This window comes from Parasteatoda tepidariorum, chromosome 6, assembly GCF_043381705.1.
Source record: "Parasteatoda tepidariorum isolate YZ-2023 chromosome 6, CAS_Ptep_4.0, whole genome shotgun sequence".
Classification (NCBI taxonomy): domain Eukaryota; kingdom Metazoa; phylum Arthropoda; class Arachnida; order Araneae; family Theridiidae; genus Parasteatoda; species Parasteatoda tepidariorum.
The window spans coordinates 38,980,905-39,006,645 of NC_092209.1; the positions used below are offsets into that span (position 1 = coordinate 38,980,905).

At 26.4% G+C, this 25,741-nt stretch overlaps 2 protein-coding genes across 5 annotated transcripts in view; one reads left to right on the forward strand and one right to left on the reverse strand.

The window, feature by feature from the left end:
• LOC107443264 (UPF0711 protein C18orf21-like) overlaps positions 1-3,266 on the forward strand; it is a 188,318-nt gene extending 185,052 nt beyond the window's left edge. For both annotated transcript variants that reach the window (XM_071182246.1, XM_016057077.4), the window contains 3 exons: positions 180-388; positions 1,476-1,642; positions 2,503-3,266. In XM_071182246.1, the coding sequence (XP_071038347.1) occupies positions 180-388; positions 1,476-1,642; positions 2,503-2,788 (662 nt within the window). In that variant the 3' untranslated portion in view covers positions 2,789-3,266. The remainder of the gene's footprint in view (positions 1-179; positions 389-1,475; positions 1,643-2,502) is intronic.
• Positions 3,267-5,246: 1,980 nt separating this feature from the next.
• The window catches only part of LOC107443263 (lon protease homolog 2, peroxisomal), a 24,456-nt gene continuing 3,961 nt past the window's right edge, over positions 5,247-25,741 (reverse strand). For all 3 annotated transcript variants that reach the window (XM_016057073.4, XM_043053029.2, XM_016057075.3), the window contains exons 2-19: positions 24,623-24,719; positions 22,538-22,733; positions 19,326-19,438; positions 17,693-17,845; positions 16,744-16,880; positions 16,463-16,514; positions 16,338-16,384; positions 16,147-16,221; positions 15,815-16,000; positions 14,792-14,939; positions 13,481-13,560; positions 13,211-13,307; positions 12,840-12,975; positions 10,380-10,645; positions 9,332-9,544; positions 8,027-8,230; positions 6,330-6,440; positions 5,247-5,618 (exon numbers count right to left, since the gene is read on the reverse strand). In XM_016057073.4, coding sequence (XP_015912559.1) covers positions 5,517-5,618; positions 6,330-6,440; positions 8,027-8,230; positions 9,332-9,544; positions 10,380-10,645; positions 12,840-12,975; positions 13,211-13,307; positions 13,481-13,560; positions 14,792-14,939; positions 15,815-16,000; positions 16,147-16,221; positions 16,338-16,384; positions 16,463-16,514; positions 16,744-16,880; positions 17,693-17,845; positions 19,326-19,438; positions 22,538-22,733; positions 24,623-24,719 — 2,413 coding nt within the window. In that variant the 3' untranslated portion in view covers positions 5,247-5,516. The remainder of the gene's footprint in view (positions 5,619-6,329; positions 6,441-8,026; positions 8,231-9,331; positions 9,545-10,379; positions 10,646-12,839; positions 12,976-13,210; positions 13,308-13,480; positions 13,561-14,791; positions 14,940-15,814; positions 16,001-16,146; positions 16,222-16,337; positions 16,385-16,462; positions 16,515-16,743; positions 16,881-17,692; positions 17,846-19,325; positions 19,439-22,537; positions 22,734-24,622; positions 24,720-25,741) is intronic.

Below are 25,741 nucleotides of genomic sequence, written 5' to 3' on the forward strand. Positions count from 1 at the left end.
AGGTCCTAGACTCCAAAATATTAATGTCTCCAAATATCCTGTAGTTACATAGGATTAAGATCTGGTATCTAACATAACCATTCTTTGAAACCAGTTAAATGTAATGTAAATATAATTTACCAGTCAATAAGCATTGTTTAGACTACTTGGTGTAATTCATTATCATGCTTCTTTTGCAGCAAATACAAAAGAAATCAAGAAACACCAATGTTGTGAACATTGTGGTAGCTTATGGTCGCCAACTAATCACAAAGTTAAGATTCAGCCAGCTGCCAAAAGGAATAACCACATTAAAAAGTTGCTGAGGTGGGAGACTGAACAACCCTGGAAATTAAATAATCATCAAAAGAAGAAGTTGTTAAAATATAGGGAATCTAGTACTAAAATTGTAAGCAAATTTTGTAGTTTTGCATTAGCGTAACTACCAGTACAATTATTTAAATCCTATTTACTAATATATAAGACAATTTAACTCGATTTTATCTTGAGGTATCTAGATGACGGTTAACATTCTCGATAGTCAATACCCTCAAAGGTAACAGTAATCCCTACAAAATGCCTTAGTGGGGAAAAAAAATTTATTCAGACAGATACTAATTTTCTCTAGTTATTTAAAGATATTTTTATTTAATGAATTGATTTATTTTTGAACAAATGTACATTTATTTCTTACATAAGTAGATTTTACATGAAATTATCGCTGTCTTTTTCATTTCCTGTACAAATTATGACAACTTACCATGACAAGTGGCTCTTAAAATTAAACTATACATTTGGATTTATTCTTAAAGAGACTAATTTCTTTCACTACTTAGAGAAACCTGCCAACTCTTAGCATTCTTAAGCAATTTTAAGTTCAATATTACAAGAGCAGAATTGATATGTACTGCCCCCTCAACGGACCAATCCGAAAAATATTACATCCACTTTTTTTCTCCAACAATTAAAAATACTAAATTATTTCTGGTTATTTATGAAAAACAAGAAGTGCCCTTCTCTCGCAACCCCTTAAACTGATTTGCTATTGTATAGCATCTGATTAGTATTCTTCTTTAAGAATGTAAAATATCACATCTTGTTAGCATCAATTTCTAAGGCATCAAATTCTGAGTAAATAAATTCTTAATATAATTTTTTCATTTTATAATGTATAAAATAAATTCATGATTATAAATATTTGATTTTTTCATAATGATATCTTGCAACATCAGAAGGAATTCCCTGGATAAATTCTAGGCTTTTCAAAAGTTTTTTCATGTGATAGTTAGATATTTTAGTATTTAATCCTTCTTTTTACTTGCAACTGTTTTCCATGTATAATTTTTCAGATATAAATTTTTCGAAGAATTTTCTGAAAGCACAAATAAGTTATCTTAATTCTAAAAAAGCTAAATAATATAATTATATTTTATTTTCAAGTATTTTGTGATATTCTATTATGTTTCGTGCTTTTTTAACTATTTTGCTTTTATAAGGTATACACTTGTTTTTGCTGCAAAAAAACTACAAAATACCCATGTTTTAAAAGAAAAATTCAGACTAAAGAAAAAATGACTTCCTTGTACTTATTGCCTTCAAAAGTGAAGCCAGTGAAAAGAGATTTAAATGCAGGACTACTAATTAGTCATCAAAAGAAAAACATGTAAGCAAAAATATAATTATTATTTTAATTCTATTATCTGAAAAGAATATAAAGCAATGTGATATAAGTATGTTAAAATACAACATCCATTAAAGAAAAGCAGACACAATAAAAATGTGTTGTCTGCTGTATTCTACTTAGGTAATAAGATAATTTATTCTTATCAAATTTCAAAATATGTTACAAAGCTCTTTTAAATGATTACACAGCTGAAAGGAAAAAACCATTGGAAAAAAACTATTTTTTCTGCTGTCAGGTACAGCATTTAACTGAAATATTTGCATTTTTGAACTGAATATTGCAACTAAAATATTTGCCAGTCGTAAGATTATGCTATGTTGTTGCTGTTAAGGGTTATTTGGAAAACATTATTTACATAATTTTTTTGGCTAGCATCGCCATCTCTTGACAAACTTAACAATTAATTTACTAAGTAAAAACTAGTAAGATAGATTTTAATAGAATGCATTGAATTGTACATTTCTCTTTCTAATTTGTTTTAATTGATTATTCCAAATTATAATCATTTTTGGGACCATTAATGTACTTAAACTGTATTAACAATACTTGTAACTTTTATATGTAGTTTTAAATTACACATGATTTCTAATAAAAAAAAGTTTGATTTTTTTTCGTTAATGAAAACTTAATTTTTAAATTTGACTATTTCTAACTAGCATTTCAGTTGCTAATTTTCATACTTATGAATATAAAAAAAATCTTAAGTGCAGTGTTAAAAAATTCCTCTCTTGTATTTGGACAAAAGAATAATATACTATTTTGAGATAAGTTGTTTGTAACAGTAAATTGTTAAATAACTTTTAAACTATTATCTTAGTTGACTATTTTATATTTTTCAGGCCAACAGAGAATGAGAATAGTATTGAATCAATATCAAACAGTGATATGAAAATCATGGACAAAGAATCTCCTTCATTTCCTACAAAAGGACTTAAATTGTCTTCAAATCCATCACCTATAATTAAACTCAGCTCAACTAAAAAACAGTGTCCTTCTCAAAATGTAAGTAATACGCCTAGTTTATCAAAAAAGAAAAAGAAATCATTGTTAGCACAGATATTAAAACAAGAGCAAGAAACTGCTAAGAAAAAATCGAGCTTGTCATCTTTCCTCTTTTCTATTTAATGAAACTCTTACAATGTTTAGATTTTGTCTCAAACTGTGTTTTATTATATTAATTATATAAACTACTGCTCTGGAAAAGTCAATTACAAATTTTAGAGAATAGTGTCATTTGCATGGAAGTAAATATTTTTCACATTCTGATATGATTCAAATGTTTTTAAAGCTTGATTATTATTTATTACCATTATTTTTAACAATTATTCTTAAACTCACTTCTCTTAGATAATTATCTTTAAAATATAATATTTTTTTATTATTTTTGTCATGTTTTAAGTAGAAACTGCATGCTCATAAGTCTCTCTATATAAATTCTATATATAATATTCCTGATTTCTAAGAACAGATATCAGAAATATTTTTTGGAGAAACATGAAGGAATATATACAGAAATTAAACTTGAATGTTTTATATATCGATTTATAAATCATTTCGTTTTTTTTTTTTTTTTTTCTCAATTAAAGCAAATATGTTTAAAAAAGGCTTTTCTAGTTAATAGTTAATTATTTTTATTTAATAGTTTTTTTTTACCATATTGTGATCAAATTTTGCATAAACATAAAGGAACACTTACTTCTAAGGAATTTGATTGTGGTTTTCTAAGACATTTTAAATTTTTTAACATTATCACTTGTTTTAAATCATAAATAAATTAGTGGTAGTCTACTAGAAAATTTAAATTCGTCTACTTGTTCAATTGATCTTAAATTTAATTATTTTTAAAATTAATCCATGTCAGATTATAAGAATATCTTTAAAACATATTTGATAATCTTAACAGCTTCTTTTAACTATGTGTTTTGTCCTTTTATGTATAGACTAAGAGTGAAAATCAACTTGTGTTTTAAGTTTGTGTTATTGACAAATTTAAAAAAAAAAAATTTAGCTTTATCTTTTAATAGCTTAAGAGTGTTTTTATAAAGCTCTTCTGTCAAAGAGAATAAAAAAGCAAGGGTTAAAATGCCCTAAAATCGAAGTGAATCCATATATACTATATCTTGCTGTAATGTATCACCTAAGATTTAAAATAGCCAATGTGGTTGAATATTTAAAAAAAATTATTAAACATTTTACAAACATCATCAATTATATGTATATATATAATGGACAATATTTTCGTATCTATTTTGATGAATAATTTTTTAATCTTTATTTTTTTAAATCCAAACAATGCAATAACTTTTTCAAATATTTCAAAAAAAATTAAATCAAATTTATCAAAACATCAGCCTATTGTTCACATAAAATGGGCTTGTGCAACTGACAACCTAACTATTGCAATCTCAACAAACAGCGATAAAAATAGTATAATATTGGATTAAAAAAAAGTTACACTTCATGGTGGCAGAAGAGCTTTTAAAGAACAGCCTTGATGTACCTGTCTACAGTTAGTGTTCTTCCAAAATAAGGAAGAACAAAACAAGGTAAAGCTCCAGTGAACTCAAACTGATTTTTATACTGTTTTCCTTTTATTATAACTATGCTGATAATACTGTCATTTAGTGGGCTACTTCTTTTAAACTACTATAGTATGTCAAATAACAATTTCTATTAGCTTACAGGCAGAAACCACGTGAAACATTTTCCATATCTATTACATACCATATGGTTATACAATACCATAGATATTGCAATATATAATGTATATGAATGTGTACAGTGCGCATAATAAAAGGACCACCTTGAAAAACTTTTGATCTAATGATTGCATCTTCACATTCCAGTACTCAATTTTAAGTTACAAAAACATAGTTTCTCTGAATGAACGTAGCTTTTATCGATGGATTCAGATCTCTGACAGCCAAAATTTAGAAGATAGAATCTGAGAAATATGGTCCCAAAGTTTGCATCCCTAAATTTTTATTTTACTTTTTCCGTATTTCGCTACATGTTGTGAAATTTTTCACACAGTAATAAAATTCAATTATCTAAAGATAATTCCATGCGGGAAAAAAAAATTTGGAATTGTTATGTATACAATTTTTTGCATTATTTTAACAAATACAATTTTGCATGGCAAAATACAAAATTTGGGCAGAATCGGTGAATAGTTCCAGGGAAATTGAATTTCAAAACAGTCAGATATATTTTTGACCAATTCTGAAAAAGTCTGATTTTGTAACTTTAAATATAGTCTGCAGTTATTAATTAGCACATTTGAAGTCACTCATTCAAGCCATTGAGATTTAGTCCTAGAATATGAAGAGCCAATCATTAAATCAAAAGTTATTCAGGGTGGTTTTTTTTTTTTTTTTTGCACACTGTACTATCCACGTGTTAGTATCAGAATTCTAACTGCCTAACTATGAAGAGAACTTTGTTACCTATCTAAATTATAGTAAAATTTTTCAATTATCTTGCATTAATCATTATTATACTTTTATTGTATTTCCAGAGCAGCATGCTTTATAAACTTCGCATTTAATACTGTGCATATTTTTCAAAGAGAATCAGTTCACAATAAATATAAAAATATTTTATTTACAAATAGTGTTTTTTTTTTACACACGAACCATTAGCAATTTACATAAATGATCAAGAAGTTATACCAACTAAGAAAGATTGATAAAGAATTGGAAATGTATATAATATGATAAATATTAATTATACTCAACATTATGATTGATCCAATCATCTTTTTTTATGTATAATATTATCACAGAAAAAGTTTTCATACTTTCAAAGTTTAAGTCACATAACTTTTGTAACATCACACAAAAAAAAAAAATCTTTAAAGTTTGCTTGGTATTTTTGGAGATACAGGAAAGCCTCCATCAAAAGCAGCTTGCAGAACTTCATTAACATGAGTGCATGTGTAAAAATTCATGTCACTCTAGAAAACAAATATACATTAATTCAAAATTAGGTTAAACAATAATAATAAAGTTGTAAATGGGTGTAAGATACCTGTATTTTCATATCAGTAATTTCTTTTAATTTAGCAGATTTTAATTAATCTTGGCTACAAATATTAAATATAGGAAGACTTTCTGCTCATATTTTGTGCTGAAATCTGGTTAAATAATTTTATAACCATCCTTGAACAGCTGACCCGATTTTGGATTTACCCTGTAGCCTTGTAATTTTAAACCCAATCCAGAAGACAAGGATCTCTTGGATCAAGTGTCGAAAGAAGTTTGTCTTCGTGGAGAACATTTTGGTGGAACTAACCCGCATTTGTGTTGCATGGAGAGGAAAACCATAAAAATCTCCCTCATTCAAAAGCTTTTATTTATAGCACCATTTATTTTCGCTTAAAACTTTTTAAGTAAAATAATACACAGCAACAAAAAAAATTAGGTAAAATTTGTTGTAGAACTAAAAGTTAATTTTAATATATTTCTTATATAAAATAATATTTTATATAATTTTAAATTATATTACTTTTACAGGCAGAATTATTTCTGTATAATTTAATAGTGTTCTTCCAATATTTTTTTATACACCAGTGAAATTAATTGCTATTTAAATTAATGAAAAATAAGATTAGGATTTAATTAAAAACTTTTATGAATTTAAAAAGTAAACAAGTTATGATTTATACCTGTACTGATTGTGGTATATCAGCAAGATCTTTTTCATTTCTACTAGGTAATATACAACTTCTCATACCAGTTCTATGTGCAGCAAGTACTTTTTCTTTAACGCCTCCAACCTGAAATTAAATAGTTATAGTATAATTTAAAATTTGTACACTCACAAGAATATTATATTACATCTATGATAATGAGGAATACACATAATATCAAACATCTTAATAATAAAAGTAAATGAAAGCCATAAGAAATGAAAAAAAAAATTATTTTTAAAATGATAATAAGTAAGGAAGAACTGTTTTTAACGTAGCTTACTGCAACAAAAATTAGTTTCATGACAACTGTAATTACACATTAAGACTGTGAAAAAAAAACATAGAATAATTTTTAGATTTACTTAATCTGCAAGAATATCATTACAATAAACACTAGGATTGTTGGCATTAATTATTTCATATCTGCTACATCTTGAAGAGATTTGTGAAGTTGTGTATCTCAAATCAAGAAATATATTCACGAAAAGAAAAATATATATATAATCATCTTGAACAATTAAAAATGGTTATCATATATTTTTGACTATTACAAAGAAAAATCACAATACAACACACAAGAGTCTATATGTAGAAAAATAGAATTGTAAACATCAGATTCAGAAAATTTAAAGGGGATAATATAACTTTCTTCTAGTCCTATACATAATCAAATTTTAACTTCATTTGCATATTTAAGCCTTAGCAAAACGAAATTATATAATATGACGCAAACATTAACAAAAACACCAAAGGGGTAAAAATTAAATGCTATTTTCATCGACTTGCTTCATCAATAACACTATATTCATCAAATTATCATACAAACTGGATATTTTGGAGTCAATAGTGTAAAATACATAGTTGTCGGTGAATGCTCTAGAATAGAAACTTCAAAATTTTCTTTTGCACTACAATAAAAGACTAACAGTTGCACAACCATAATTTGTAAAGCAAAACTTATTATATTAAACCCATATTAACAAAATATTTTGTCAGATTTGAACCATTAATTGTTTATTTATGCACAAAATTGAATGCAGCTAAATTAATTCTTCACAGCATTTGTACACACCGGGAAAAAATTTAATTTTACCCCAAAAACCTGTAATTCCCACGTAATTTTTATTCTAATAAAATTTTGCAGAAGAAAAAGCAGTACTTTGGCCTTTTGTTTGCGGTTTGCAAAATAATAATGAAAAAGTGATAAATTGCCGAAGAGGTAATTTTAAGGTAAAATTTTGAGTAAAAGCTCTGTCTTCTTCATTAACAGAATGTTCGCATAAATGCAACCTAATTTATTTAAACAAATGCATTGTATGAATCTCGGAGGAATGTTTTACCGATATGCATATCATACAATGAATGCCAGATGATCACTATTTATCAGAATATTGTTTACTAGTGCCACTTTGTGGGGCCATTAATCAACAAATTAATAAAATTACAGATTTTTTGCATAGTATGTTATGCCTGACAACAAACTTGAAGGAGCATACAAGCAAGTTAAATAGAATTAATGTCATTAAAATAAGTATATATAGAGGGAATCATATTTAATAGTTAATTTTGCATCTATTGCTTTTTAAACTAGCTTTTTAAATAAATCACTTATAAAATAATGTTGGTAAATTGACAAATTTACCAACATTTAAAATATTTCAGTTACTTACCGGAAGAACCAAACCTCTTAATGTGATTTCCCCACTCATAGCAACATCAGACCTCACAATCCGTCCTGTAAACAATGATACTAATGCAGTAAATATTGTTATACCAGCTGAAGGACCATCTTTGCCGACTGCTCCTGCAGGAAAATGAATATGCACATCGGTACCTTCCATCAAATCTGCACCACTAGAAACCCTTATGCCGTACTGTAGAAAAAATTTATATTTTCAGAAAATTAGTGGTAATTTATCAAATTTAAAGTATAATCTATTACTTTAAATAAAATTAAGAGTAGGTTAAATTTATTTTTTCAATAAAATCTATATTTTCATTTTAAGAAAAGTTTTAAACAAAACCTAAATAAAATAAAATATTCATGGAAGCTTAATTTGTTAAAATATTTTACTGAGAGAGTAATTTCACATTTGAGTAATTTAGTGAAGAAATTTCTCTTAAATAGCAACTTCTTCATTAAATAACAAAGGGAAGAATTAATTTATGCGACAACAAGAAAATGGTTTAGATGGTTGGAAGAAATGTAAATAAGAGAATGGCTCAGGCAGTTGAATGTAAACCTAAAAGACAAGGTACAGACAGCAGCATATCTTTCAGACCTTTTTCTTAAATTTATCTGAACAAATTTTGAATTTAAAAGAATAATAAAAAAGCATGTATATGTATACATAAATTTGAATTAATTTTACAAGCTACAGTTAAAGGTAAATTATAAAATTTACTCTCTCTCTCTGTATATATATCTTTTATTNATATATAATACACATATATAATATATATAGAGAGAGAGTAACTTTTATAGTTTACCATTGACTATAACTTGCAAAATTCAAAATTAATTCAAATATATATTCGTATCGTTGTAGATGGGTAGATATGCATTGAACCTTAAATATAGCCACCTACAACTTACTATACTAGCAGCTTTTAAAAGTAGCTAAAAAACAAGACTTTGACCCCTTAACTAAAAAGCTAGAGATAACTTAACAATTAGTATGTTTAACTTAACGACATAAATATGTCTTCTTGGCGATTTTACCAGCACAAATTTTTCATTAGAAAGCATTAAATTTTGTATACAGAGAAAATCATATACTATTAATTAATTGTGTAGTAATACACAAGTCTAATATACTAAATACACATTATGAACATTCATATTACATTCTTTATTATTCATTCCTAATTGCAAAGGTATATGGAAAGAAAATCGGAATTGTTACAGCTGAACAAAAAACTTCAAGAGAAATGTCTTTATTTTGTTTATCGTTTACGGAAAAAAATTAACTTACTTCATGACAATGAGAGCGAACTAAATTCAATGCTAGCTGTGCAGACTCTTTCATTACTTCTCCTAATTGTCCTGTCAGTATTAATTGACCATCTCCATCAATTTTAGTGGCTTCCACATACATTATTTGGCCACCTGCACTTGTCCATGCCAAGCCAATCGCAACACCTGGTTGGATTATTCGGCCAGAGATCTCACTTTCATATAAAGGTGTCTAAGAGTAAAGATTGTAAAAAAAAATAAAAAATTATAAGTATCATTTCTTTAAAATGAAAATGCATATTTATAGTTCAGTATAAAATTATAAGCAAGTATTATTGCCTGAAATAAGATAATATAAATGATCTGCTAAAAGATGGATTTGATGAATTTAGTATTGATTTGTGTAAAAAAAAAAGTTATTTCTTATAATAATTTTTAAATATGAATTATTTTATCTGAACTTAAAAATTATTATTAATGACAGAGTTTTTTCTGTTAAAATTTAATTAGTGTGAATGTAGTTAAATAAAATTATATATCAATTTTTAATCTTGAAATATTACATTTTCATAAACCATAAAATTTTACAACAAATTAATATGGATAAAATTTACCCAATTCTGTTTGACATCTTTATATGATCTCTTTAATCAACAAATTCATTATTCCAAGATACATTTTTCATAGCATATTGGATGAAAATTGTTTAGCATAACCAAGGATTTTTATTTCATTATCATCAGTAGCAGGAAAGGATAGGGTGAGCCAAATCCTTCCTATAAAGACATTGGCAAGCAGCCCTCTTCTTATACTGGTTGTCCAATTCTTAAACCTTTAGGACTACAAACTCTCTTTCAAGAGTATTGTAAATACCCAATAATAATATTTTTACAAAACTAAAAAATAAATATTTTAAACTACTCATATTTTCAAATGTGCCATATTCAGTTGCAATTTATGAAATGTAATGATATATAAAGAAGACTAATTAGCTTTTTTTAATATTAAGTAAGCATATTTATAATTTGCAAAGAAATCAATAAATTTATTTTTAAAAGATTACTTACACCTAATATATCTAAAACAGCCTCCTCATCTAAAATAAATGGTAGCTCTGGTAAAGGAGCAATAGGACTTAATGCAAAATTTTGACAGTTAACAGGAACCTCCTCATTTGGAGTGATTGAAGTTTTAGAATCATTAATATTCATCTGATCATCATTTGGTCGTAAAGCAGCTTCTTTTTCCACAATTCGAACTGCCACAGCACGACACAGGGCCCCTAATTTTCTCTCCAAACCACGGACACCTGCCTCTCGAGTATACTTGACAACTGTTAAATAAAATATTATTCATTTTCGAAAAACAGAATCATCATTTATTGTAAATAATAAGTAATAATACACTTACAAAACAAGATACATAATAAAGAATTTAGATTGATAATTAAATATGTACTGACTATGCACATTTTCAAGATACAGTTGCGTTAAATAAAACAGTTTCAGCTCAAATTAACAGAATTATTTAGATTTTTTAATGATATTTAAGTTTCTATTTTGCCTTTACCTATTTAAGTGTGTCCTGGTGAAAAATGTATTTTTATAATCAAGAGTTGAACTAAAGCCTTCACATTGGATAAATGCAAATGATTTACTTTTAGATATCAGAATTTTTTTGATTTCCTCAACATCGGACTTTAAATTCAAAAAAAGAAAAGAAAGAATTCTAAATAAATTTTAATGTAGTTTCATAGGGAAATTTCAGAAAAGAGAATTAGGCTTCATATTGCTTTGTTATTTCAAATTATGAAGAGGCCAATGTATTTGATAAAATCACCTCTCTTTATACCCATACCTGAACTACTATTTTGATAGCATATTTCAAACTATTTATTGAATCATACAATTTATTTTGCAGATACGTGGGTCCTTTTAAAAGAAAGTGCACTTTTGATGTCCCACGACTTTAATAAATGAAATAAGATGACATTTTTAAACATTCAAATACACATACTATTCGTTTTTGGTAAATGTATATGCATAGAAATTAGTATTGTAAAAATAATGTCTGTGTAATACCTTTTTAATACTTCAGATACAGCTAAATTGCTATATCCCAACCTTCTTTGCCTCTTATTTTACTGCAAATGAGTCTGCTGTTATTTGAAAATAATTTTAAATTATCTAGTGAAAATTGTGTTGTGTGAAGTATCAAGTACAGCTCATCTAACATACAGTTTCAAAAGTACTTTAAAGTAAAAATCAAATATTTCAATTTTTTCCCACGATTTTTTTCACTCTGTTACTATAATTATTGTATTAAATTACTTCTGTTAAGTTTGCAGAAATGAATCCCAAGTCGAGAGACTTGGGATTCATTTCTATTTTTAATTAATAATCTATTTTTGAATAATGTTAACACTTTAAATATTGTCATTATATAAGTTCAATTTATTTTTCCCCCTGTTACACTTCCACTCTGTTAGCATGTTAATGGTAACTTTATTAATTTAGTATTTCATTACTACATATTAAGTTTATTTAAAGAAATATAGGTAGCTATCAATAGTGGTACGGCTAAAATTCAGTAATTTGCTACAAAAGAAATTTAAAAATTTAGCTCTACCGTAGCCCTGTCATATTTTCCACTCAGTTACTAACAATTAATTACACTTTATTTTTCTATATAATTTGACAAAAAGCAATTTTAGTGATTTTCAGTGCAAATTTGAATAGAGTGGAAGTTGTTTACTGTTTCAGGAAACTTTTATTTTTATTTAAATACTTTTAAACATTAATAACAATGTTAGGAACACAATGCAGATTCAAGTTAATGTTTCAAGTAAAAAAAAAATTGTGGCTGTTTTTACTTTTATGGATAAGAAACATTCCATTTGCAGATGAATTTTTTATAACTAGTAGTTCAAATATTCAGAAAAAAAATTTGAATGCCTCTCCATTTATGTAATGAAATTCCTCATTATTACATAATGAAATTCCACATTTATTTTAATGAAACAAAAATGCATAAGAAAACTATATTTTAAAAACTATTTCTAGTCAACTTTTAGAGTTATTACTGGAAAAGTTTATAGTAAATTTTTAAAGATACTCTCACCAGAAAGAAAGACAATAAAGTCTAGAATATCTACAAAATGAAATAGCGCAATATTTAATCCTCAAAGTGGTGAATACTTAATTTGCAACAGAAATTTTAAAAATGACTTGTCATTCTTTCTACTCATGATTTTGTCCCCAAAAAAGTTCAACATTAAAATTATATCATAGGACAAGTGCATGAATAATATAATATTAAGCACATCTCATACTAATTTAACTTTAATGTAAGCTAGTCTATCAGTTGTTAATTTTATTTAAAGAAAGAGATTCATAAAATCATTCCAAGAACCATACTTTAACTATTTATCACAATATAAGTTCATAAATTATAATCATAAACAAAAGATTTAATCTAATGTTTTGGTAAATGATGAGAAAGATAAGTTTATAAAAGAAGAAACATACTAATTAGTCGAATAGCTTCATCAGTCACTTGTAACATATCTGGTGTCAAACCATGTTCCTTTAATTGTTTCGGGAGTAAATGATTTCTAGCAATGTGTTCCTTTTCCTCATGTGTATAACCAGGTACTGTTATAACCTGCAATAAAATAAAAAGTGAATTTTGATATTTCATGAAGTAGTACTTGTTAAAATATTACAGAAGTCTCAATAAGAATCCAACAATATAAATCATTTTAATAGAAAACTTGAAAAAATATTGACTAGCAAGTTTAAATCCCAAAAAGGACAAACTTTATAATTTCCTTCTTTTCTAAAAAAAAATAAAATACAAATAAGTAATAGATGCAAAGTCAAATAAGTAATTTAATTACTTCCATTCTGTCTAACAGGGCAGGAGGAATAGAACTAATTGTATTGGCAGTTGCTATAAATAAAACTTGAGATAAATCAAATGGAACATTAAGATAACTAGTATTCAATTAAGAAAAATACAAAATTTCCTAATAAAAATGAAAGATCAATTAAAAAACTGAGCAATAATTAAAATTAAAACTAATTTACACAAAAAATACATTATCAGCTAAATATTTTGAAACTGCATTTAGGTAATTTTTATCAGCAACAAAAAATAAAAAGGATACTGATCAGTAAAGGTGCAATTTTGTTCAGGGTCTAATACTTCTAATAAAGCTGCTGATGGATCTCCATGCAAGCCTTTTGTCTGAAAAAAAAAATTTACATTCAAAATCACAAAACATGATTGAGATTTTAAGAAACACAAGTGATAATTGGAAATTTAAATCAATAGAAACAATGTTTCTAACTCAATTTATAATGAAAAATAAAATAGCCATTATTATCATACAATAAATATTAACATAATTTAAGAACATAATCAACTTTTAAAAAAAACACCTTTATGAAGAAAATTAAAACTTTAATTGAAAATGAATTCATAAAATATTCATCATCATATTTGGCACAATAAATAGCAAAGGGTGGGTCAAGGCTTTCTGATGAAGATTCCTTCAGGACAAACTACTTTAGTTTGAAATTTTTCTGTATCAATTAGGTCAAATAATGTCTGCACTAGATCAATAAATAGTGGATGCATGCACAATTAAAAACATCAATAATATTTTAATTATTACATTTTAACATCAAATTTAACTTTACATAACTGAATACAACTGTTCATATATATTTATGACTAGAAATATTTGCTTTAGCTGATTTATCATTAAATGATTAGAAGTTTTGTTAATTTTTCATTAAATTCAATCAAATTAGAATATTTTCCAAAATTGTTTAGCATTATAAAGAATGGGGATTTTGTTTAACAAAATAAAGATATCAAGAAAAAGTTTTTTTATTTATTTATAAACAAAAATTAACACATTGTATACAAAAATAACATGAAATGTTTACTGGAAAAGATACAATAAAAATTAGTTAGAAAAATATCTACGACAATATAAATGATGAGCAAGCGTTTATTTTTTTGGAAACTGAGGCAACCTTAGCATTAACTGAGCAGCTTAACATTATCCAAAACAACACTATATATCATACAAATCATTAAACCAAAATATTTATTTTTTAAGTTAAAAATAATTATTTCTAAAATTGAAATTTTCAAACAATTCTTTTCAAATAACTTTCTTTTTAAATTCAACACACGTTTTCCCAATCGGTTGAGAATAAATTTCTGTCATAATTATTTCAAATTCAATCAAGTTGCTTTTTAATAACTGTTACAAATACATCCAAAACAGAAATCAAAAAATTATACAAATAAACTTGGTTAATGGAACTAAAGTGAGTTTATAAAAATGAAATCTAAAATTTGTTAAATTAATATTTTCCTTAACTTTTGTTTTCATTCTTGCTCTATAATATGTATTAAAAATATTTCATATCATTTTAAAACATATTTTTTAGAAGAAATTTACCAATTTATCCACTTCATCCAAGAGAAATACAGGATTTTTTACTCCAACAGTCCTTAATCCTTGAATGATTCTTCCAGGCATTGATCCAATATATGTTTTACGATGTCCCCGAATATCAGCTTGGTCACAGACACCACCTAAAGAAATTCTGCAACGAAAATTCATAACTAAGATTCAACATCAATATATTCAATTTTGTAAATGCATACTAGAGGGTAAAGCACTCTACATACACAAAAACGAATACCATATCTTTATACAATTAAATCTATGAAATCATTTACAATAAATATTGCTGAATGACATTTGGATTTCATGGGATTTTGAAATAATTAATTGTGATAGTAAAATTATGTTTATGCAAGCAGGAATTTCCAATATTACATTCATTGAAACAGACAGTTCTCATACCGATATATTTTCATTATAAAATAATGCATATTAACTGTCACAAATGTATTAACCCTTTGACACAGATGGAACACCAGTGTCTGTTTCATAAATTTTTTTTTGGACATTTTAATTACAAAAAAAAAATTTTTTGTATTTTTTTAAATTATAAAAAATAGTTTAATAGTTACTAAAAAAAGTTAGCTTATCAGAATTATATTTATACTAAAATATAAAACCAAAAAAGTAGTTTAAAATTTTTTTCATTCATATTTAAAAATTCATCACTGATTTTGTAAATTAAAAAATTTCAATTTGGAATAGCTGTTTTCCTTATATCTAAATAAGTGCGAATTTGAAAAACTATTGTTTCGAAGTGAGCCCCGTCTGGAAGATTTTACCTTTAATGCAGAGAAAGGCACCAAAGTTTTATGGTGTATTTAATGACCATAAATTGTTAAAATGCTAATATAATTGTCAAAATGCTAATAATATTTCCCCCTTATTTTGATGTAAATTTATTCCAAATAATGAAAAAATATGAAGATTATGTTTAATAAAAAATCTGTGTCAAAGAGTTAAATGATCCAAGCTCGCCTCACTTTTGAACCTGGTTAAATAAATATTATATACCTATGAAATTCTCTTCCAAGTGATTGAGCAATAGATCGCCCAACACTAGTTTTTCCTACTCCAGGTGGGCCAACAAAACATAATATGGGACCCTTCAGTGAATTCTTCAATTGTCTTACGGCTAAATATTCTAGCACTCTTTTCTTCAGTTTCTGCATGCCATAATGATCAGCATCCAAATCTTTCCTATAAGCAAATAATTACAAATATTTTACAGCCAAACTGATTTGAAACAATAATATGATTTAAAATATGACCATAATAATTAGCATCTAAATCTTTCTTGTAAGCAAATAATTCTAATGTACTGTAATCAAATGAAATAAACATACCTAGATTTCATAATGTCAATCACTTCTGGTGAAACCTTACTCCAAGGTAATTCACACATCAGATCAATATAATTTCTAAAAATATTTCAAATTTATATGCTTTAGAAAACATTTAAATCAATTTATTCACATATGTTTTAAATAAGTGCAAAATACATTTGCACTTAAACTAAATGAACATAGTGATTTACCTTGAAACAGCATGATCAGGCATGTGAAATGGCATTCTTTTTAACCTCTGAAATATCATGAAAACTAAAATTAGCACACAATTAAAATCACAGATACCATTAGAAATAATTAAATATATAATTACCTGAACTTCTTGCAATGCTATATTTTTAGCATGTTCTGGCATATCTGTATCCCTAGAACCAAATTAATAGCATTTGATTTTTTTTTATTCATCAAATTAGAGAACAAATTTCTACAGGAGCAAAATTTGATCGCAACTAACCTTATAGATTCAACTTAAATTAAATTGAACAAGAAAAAAAATACTCAGAAAGATTTTTTTTTTAAATTCTTTCAACTTGCAAAAACTTAATGACCATTTGACTTATTGACCAGTTAATATTTAAAACATAAACTACTCACCTCACTTTCTTCTCTAGTGCTGCAATATCATCACCACCTTTGTCAAAGTCAAACAATTTATTTCTTCCAAATGGAAGTTTTGTTATGTCAAGAGGTACAATTTCTTCTTTTTGAGTCTTCTGCAAAATCTGAAGACCCTATTGAAACAATAAAATATTTAAAGAAAATTTTAAAAAAATAATAAAAAAAGCACATATTATTATTTAATAAAAAATATATTATCTGCTAATGATGTGAACACACAATATATTCTAATCTTGGTTAGGGCAAAATCATCATGTTAAATCAGTGTTTTCCAAACTTATGACTTTTGTGTACCCTTTCTAAATTTTTCGTAATGCTGTGTACCACTAATAAAAAAAAATGAATGTATTTTTCACTATAAAAAAATTGCACAAAAGTTAAAAATCACAACTGGCTGTTGTTGGCATCACTAATTATTAACTGTTAACTCTGCAAAAAATAGCCAATAGAAAAATATGTAATCATAAATTTTCATAGCTAGCTTTGTTTTTAAACAAAATCTTTTTAAATTTTCGTTTGTTGCAAGATATTTCGTATAAGAATGTGTACCCCTCGGGGTACACATACCACACTTTGGGTAACACTGTCTTAAATAATATGTTTAACACTATTGTATTTTGAATTGAAAAGTATTAGAGCTTACTCCATAAATATAGTATATTAAAAAAAAATTAAAATAAATCTTCCATGAGGAATTATTCTGCTAATAACTATAAAACTGTTAAATAACTTTATGCTACTTTTAACCATTGCTTTGAAGGAAAATCAAAGCACATGAATGCAATATTCATTTACTGAAAATTAAAATAAAACAACAATTTGCTATGAAGTATAATTAAAAGAACCATCTTAAAATGACGTGAGAAAAAAATCACAGAAATTTTTTTAACTAAATAGTGAAAAACAAAAGTAGGCAACAACTAACCTCTATCTGCCTAACTAACAATGGCAATGTTTTTTTAAATCTTTCAGCAAGATCTACTGCATCCAATATCTGCAACCTTTCATTGAAAGAAGCTCTTACAATAGCAGCACATACATCAGGGAGACTTTCACTTGGTAATGAATGTAGTAAGCGCTAAAAAAATATTAAACTAAAATAATAATACGATTTCACCAAAATTGAATGGTATATAAATTGCATTTTATCTTTTTTGAATGCATATAAGGTATAAGACACAAAATATGCATATAAGACACAAAATATCACTGGGTACCACACACCCCTAGCCCACAATGGGCTGTTGTGGAAATTCTTTTTACCAACCAACATATACCAAATGTCTTTCAAAAGAAATTTAACTATTACATTTGCATCAACATTTTTCCACACATCTAAAAGGATTTGGTACATAACACATATGTTTTAAAAGTTGTGTTACATTCTTAAAATTAGTTAAATATCACGAATTCATTCATCAGAATACCACGCGTCCTTATTTGAGAATCAAATAGGAAAAACTGGCACACTTTTTTATGTGTTCCTATCATCTTATTAAAATACAATAAGGGATAAGGTAAAAAAACTTTGACTAATTCTTCATATTATTAAAAATTATTTTTTTCTAATCTTTAAGTTTTCTAATTTTGCATTTAGATAGAAATTTGTTTTTTAATACAATAGAGTCTCAATAGTTCCAATTTCTATTGTTCGAGTTTCCCATAAAGTTAGTTTCGCTCTCAATAATGACCAACACACACACAACACGTGTTGAAAAACGATATTGGGTGTTAAACACTGAAACATGTTAATAGCATATTAAAACAAAAAACATAAGACAATTATTTTAAAGTACAATTAACCTGATGTAGCAATCTAATGAATATTGTAACTTGGTGTAATGTAATAAATATAACCTGATCCTCCAATGTAGGTAAATTTTACTTAAATATAATATATTTTTCAATTGAATACTGAAATTTTAAAATTGTTTTGTTTCCATTTATTTTAATATTGATTAAATTTTAAGCTTTCGAAGTTTGAAGTGTGTGGCACCGAGCCCACCTCGAGCTAGGAACTCGAGTAATATTAACTCTTTTCGAAAGTTTGAGGTAGGTTCGATGCCACCAACCTCCAATTATCAAGACTCTACTGTAAATGTAAATTCAGAGGTCGACTTTAACGCTGAATGCACCATTTTGTAATTAACAGAAGGGGCCACCTTAGACGCCAAAAAATATGTTATTAAAGTTGTGAAAATATTGCAAAAAATGTAAAACACTAAAATTAACATTAATATTAGTCCTTAAAATAAATTTTAAAAATAAATTATAAAAAATTATTTCACTCATTTTTAAAGTGATATGTTTAAAAAAACTTTAAAACTAAAAAATAACATTTAATAATTTTTATTCAAAAAAAATTTAATCCTCAATAAATTCTTGGATAACAACATCATTCAAACAATATTTCTGTTATGATCATAATTAACGAGTGATTAAAAATGTCATAACATTTTATTCAAAATGTAACAATTAAAAATGTCAACATTTAAACAAAGAGAGCTAGATAAGTTTAGGCAGATATAAATGGAAATAAAAATATTTAATTTTTTTACCTTTAATCTTAAAACAGCAGGTATAGATAAATCAAGCATGTCAATCAATTTATTTGCTTGCTCTCTAAATTGTTCCATCAAATCTGATAATTCAGTGTTTAACTCCTCAGACTCTAAAATACGCAAAAAAAAAGGGGGGGGTGAGTTACATGAAAAAAATTAATATTTTTTATTACCTTTACTTATTCATTTATGGCACTCATATAATCATTTTCACCAAAAAAAATTTTCAAAAAATAATAATTAGGGTAATAACATATTATAGGCTTATAAAAGATTTCATAAAAATATACAACATCTTCCTCAGCAACATTGGAATAAAATAATTTGTTTCTGCAGAAGTAAACTTTTAATAATGAGTGCACATAAAAGATATTAAACTGAATAACTTTCACTCTAATGATCGGATTTTCACGTACTAAGTGTCAATCATAATGGTTCCTCGGGGAGACCTCAAATATGCTAATTATTTAATACTAACTATTAATTAAGTTATGAAATCAAACACAAAAATGTACTTTCTATGAATAAATTTTTTTTCATAGAAAGACTGAACTAATATTAAACTGAACAACTTTCACTCTAATGATCGGATTTTCACGTACTAAGTGTCAATCTTAATGGTTCCTGGAGGTGACCTTAAATATGCTAATTATTTAGTGCAAACTATTAATTAAGTTACGAAATCGAACACAAAAATGTACTTTCTATGAATAAATTTTTTTCTTACATATTTCAATTCTTAATCTTCAAAATATAGGGGGTAGCCGCAATCTGAGATATATGGTCCCCATTGTTTGGTCAGGACAGCAAACTCATTTACCCAAAGATAATTTCATGCAAAAATTACATTTTAATAATTATTTATTATTTAATTTAAATGAGGATGAAAAAATTTTGAATTATGAGGTATAAGTTTTTTATACAAAATAAATCTACTTATTTTTCTATTGAAAAATCGAAAGCTTCAACTGTTTTTATTTAATAGAAGCTGAGAAAAATTAAAATGAATTATTTTTAAAACAGTGAAGAAATATTTAAATGGGGCGATTAATATTTAAATGAGGTTAACTTACAAGGAACTTGGCTAATGTGCGCTAAATGGTTGGCTAATGTAATAGAAGCTGAGAAAAATTAAAATGAATTATTTTTAAAACAGTGAAGAAATATTTAAATGGGGCGATTAATATTTAAATGAGGTTAACTTACAAGGAACTTGACTAATGTGCGCTTAGCATAAAATTTCATACATATTTTTTTCGCTAATAACAGATTGCTAACTCTTTTTTTCTAATTATAAAATATGATGTTACTTTTTCAGCTGCAAAAAATTTATTCGTAATTTAGTAAAGAGATTTGAATAAAACATTTTATTCAACGAATGTTGAGTTTTATGAAAGCATGTTTCTGATAGAATATGATTATACATTGTGATTGTGATTATATTTTACATTTTTAATAATCTTATTCTTTACGCTACCAAGTATATTAGTTTTTTCATTAATATGCAAATCAATTTTTTTTAGTACTTTAATTTAGGTTTTCTTTTCTAGAAAAATTCCTTTTTAAATTATTGTCAAGTTTTCGTTAAAAAGAAACTTAGAATTAATTGCCTGCTAACTTAGAACAAACATAAAGAGATGTCAAGTGAGACTTTTCGACTTTAGCACAATTCTCTAGACATTATCGTAGCATAATTTATTATTAGGAAAATGCCTTATTTTGTTAAACAGCAAAATACTAAAATTGAAATTTGTAAAAAGATTCCGAAGCTGCGCTAATTTTAAAATAACCATCTGATTTAAAAAATGTAATAAAAATTACGTACTTTTCAAACTGATTTTGATAATAAAAAAATTTTTAAAAACATTCCAATACGCAGCAAGAAAGTTATACTTTCTATAAAAACAGTGTATACCGATTTTTCCTAAATTTGGTCATAAGAGTATAAGAATGATATTGCTCCAATGAACCTACTCAATAGTTTTGTCATTTCCAGAATAAAAATATGTTTGGATGAAACACATTATCGCTTGAAAGCTAAAACAAGAAAAATTTACCTATTGGTAATTGTTCTTTTCAGATCTTAAAGCTTAGAAAATAATAATTTAAAAACTGAATAAAAATTTTAAAAAATCTTTGATTTTTGAAATCAGCTGAAAAATTATCTATTGCCTAGAAATTTCAAGATATTTTCTATCAACTATTAATAAATAAACCTGTCCAAACAATCACAGAACATTATTTTAACTTTTTTTTTTTTTTTGTTCACTGAACTTGGTCACTTAGCAATGGAATAAAATTAGGTATTCCTCTCTTAAATTCGTCTATGGGTTATCTTAAAATAATTATTTGCAACAGTGACTTTGCTTGCCTGTTTTTGTGACTATCGCTAAACATATATAACTTATTAGCCCCACAATTTATGATTCAATCTTTTCGGAATTTTGTCTTATTTTAAGAATCGGGAATGTAAAAAAATATATATATTTATGCTTATTCTAAAAAAGTGTGTTTTTGTGTCCGATCATGTAACTTAATTAAAGTTAACTCTAACTAATTAGCATATTTGAAGTCACCCTGAAAAACCATAAAGAATGACACTTAGAAAATGAAAATCGAAAGTATCCATTAGAACGAAAGTATCCAGGTTGATTTTTTTTTTTTTTTTGCGCACTGTACAGTATAGTTGCGAAGAGTATCATTATTGGTAATTAAAATGGCAATTGTAATTAACAATTTTAAACAAAGCATCTTTCCATCCTAAATAATTTAGTCTGGATACAGCATTCAACTAAATTTTAACAAAATTTCTAGTTTGAATAAAAAAATTTATTACTTTTTCTTTATACTAATAAAAATAATTACTACTAAAAAATACAGGCAAACAATAAATTTTCTTTAGTTCTTAATTAAAAATTATCCTTTAATGCAGAAACTATAATAAATAAAATTTTTAAAAAAATTTAAATTGTTTAAAAATTTTGATTATAATAATTTTGATATACTAATAACTTGGCAATTGAAGCAATAACTTTTGCAGAATTATTTTCAATTGGATGAAATAAAAATGTATGTAAAAAAATTTATTTTATTTCTAAAATCATTGAAAATATAACATAATCTAATGCAAAAAATTACATGTTTAAAATCTTTTACTCAAAAATTTAGTAAAATAAGATATAAATTTTTCTTATTTAAACAAATTATACCATTTTCTTCACCCGGCAATCTGTCTAGCTGACAAATACTAGCAATTAAATAAGGTGATTTTTCAGTGATGCGTTCAATTTTAAATCTACAAAGACCTGTAACAAGCAGTGTATATGCTGGCCTAGGCCAATTGGTACCAGTGACTTGAATTACAATACCAGCTGTACCAATGGAATGCATTACAGGTGAGTTTTCCTAAAAGTAATAAATAAAGATTACTAAATATAAACTAAACTTAACTACAATATTTAAAAATTTATTTTATTATAAAAAAAATAACCTTTATAAGTCATTTAGAGTTATAGATAACTTGACATAAAATTTCATAACACGCAGTTTCTTAATTATACACTTTTAGTTTTTTTAAACAAAACAATACAAATAATCTTGTTGTGCAAAAACTTAATTACTTTTAAGCATTTATTATTTTAAGAAAGTTTACAAGCTTCCAAAATTAAGTCAAGTAGTAAAAAGTTTGCTTCCTTAATAAAATATTTGCTTGTTTTCCACAAATATTGATGAACTAAATAAAAAATATCATGAAAAGGTTTTTTTTTTTAATTAATTTCAATGCCCACCTGTGTGAACATTTCATCAATTCAGGCATTTTGTAAGCCACTCTTTCAGGGGCACCATAATAGGTAGGCCGACGTTACTCCCACAGTAAGGACAGATAGTAGAGAATGAAAGAACATCCATGCCTTGCCCAGGATTCGAACCCAGAACTATTCCGAGGCAAGGCCAGTACCCTGACCCCTACACAATCTGGTCGGCTCATGAAAGAGTTAACTGTTAATTAATTTTTTGCTATGTTTGTATTCTGTTAAGGTTATGGATAAGTAACATTTAAGTTAATAGAATAATATGATTTAAAGTAACATGATTTTCATGTCTTGTTATAAATATCTAATGATTTGGCTTCAGAAAATTCTTTATGATAAAATGCTTTTATAAGTAGCTTGTTAATTTTTAAAATAGTTTAATATTTACACAAGCACAGAAATACCATAAATTTCTTATTTTATACATATTAGATCGACAAAATATTGTCATTTTGAATGACCATGTAGCAGTAGCAGAACTATTCATAATATTATTGACATAGATTGCATTATAAATTATTGAAATTAAAAAACATAAAACATTTTTTGACTAATAAATACATTTGTATTTCTATTACAGATTTGAAAATGCTTTGCTACTTTTTTTATTATAGGTGCCATTCAATTCTTTATTTATAACATATTTTAAAAATTAAGCATAATGAACAAACATAATTACATTTACTAATAAACATGAGCATCCATAATTTAATTGTAATAAATTCTAACAAATAATTAATTTACTAGGTCATTTTTTAATATGTGAACTTGATAACAATTTTAGCTATGGAAAGATTTCTGTATTGGTACCCATGCTAAAATAATTGCTTAGATTTGGTGACTTCCGAGCAGTGGCTCGAGAAAAACTATTTAAAAAACAATCATTTAAGAGGACCCAACTTGAAGGGCATAACTAGTAACCTCCACTAGAGAAGCCCTACATATTTTTTAAAAAATTTTTACAAGCTTAAAATACCTTTGGCAACTAGGCGATAGTAGTTTTATTTTATAATGAGTGTTGAAAAGCCAACACAATTCTGTGTTCATGACTATCTCTGTAGTCTCGTAATTTTGAACCAACCATGAAAACAAGGGATCTGCTAGACTAAGCATTGGGACAAACTAGCCTTTGTGGAAAACTTTTTGATGTAACTAATTTGCAATTACATGGACAGGGAAACCACGATTAGCCCAACAGTAAGGTGATTCTAACCGGTGATCCGTCTACTACTGAGGAAATGAACAGGTACCGATGCAAAAAAATATCTCTTAGCAATGTTTAACTCTTTATAAAGTGTTTAACTCTCTTTATAAAGTGTTTAAATGTTTAACTCTTTACAATAAAGCCCAATATATTTGAGCTTGTATAATGCAGAAGTATCAAAAGTTTACATATTAAAATGTTTATACAATGTTCCGATTAAAACTAACCACATGGCAAACTATAATGATATACAAAAAAGTAAGATATTGAATTCATACTTCTTCACAACGATGATGCTCTTCCTTTGGAACAACACCAATAATAGCACTACTCAAAGTACTTCTACTAAGTAGGTGGTTTCTAACCATATTCATACTGAAATAATAATCAAAAGAATTAGAAATCTTAACAGTTCAATAAGAACAATTCAGTTGAATTAAACCTAAAAAGTTTATTTATAGAGAAATTGGTTTAAAACTACCAAAAAGCGAACCTATATTTTGGCGAACCTATATGGTTCGCCAAAAAATAAAATAAAAACTCAAAAAAAAAATTTTTTTTAATTTTTCCTCAGGTGAACCCACAAATTTTGTTAAACTGGTTTTCCTCCAACCACTTTTTGTAAAACTTTGCACAGATAAATCTACTTAAGAAAACAGATAATCTTTGCACAGATAAATCTACTTAAGAAAACAGATAATCTTTGCAGAGATAATTCAGAGTTTAGTATTGGCAATCAAAATTAGCACACAGCAGAATTCTTTACCTATGGCAACAGTAGGCATGCGTCCATCATTGGTGTGTGGATTATCATGGAAGTATGTTAGTTTCTGTCTTGATTTTCAAACAGATTAAAAAATTTTAAGCTTGGAAACTCTATGGAAATCATAACTGAATTAAACATATTGCTAACAATAAGTTTAGAGGAAATTTTAAAATATTTTTGACAATTTAAATACAAAAAAAATATATCTGATCAGAAGGTAACAAGGAAGCTCTAGACATAAAATCCGAGTTTTCCCCAGAGGGCGTACTCAAGTCAGAGTTGGCAAGTTTTTGACAATTGGGGGTTTTATCCGGTTTTAATAGTCACGTCATAAAACCCTTTTTGACATAGTTTTTGGCAATTGTCAAAAACCCAAAATTTTGCCGTAAAGATAATTATTAGAAATATGAAGTATTTGTAATTAAACATACATATAAAATTACAAGTGATCAATTATTTATGTATCTCGAAATCAGGGTTGGCAGGTTTTTGACATGTGACAGTTTTTGACAGTTTAAACCATGGTTTAAACCGTCACGTCAAAAACCTCACTGTCAAAAATGTCGAAAATGTCAAAAACCTATATTCATATGTGAAATTTAATTAATACATAAAATTTATATATTTTTTA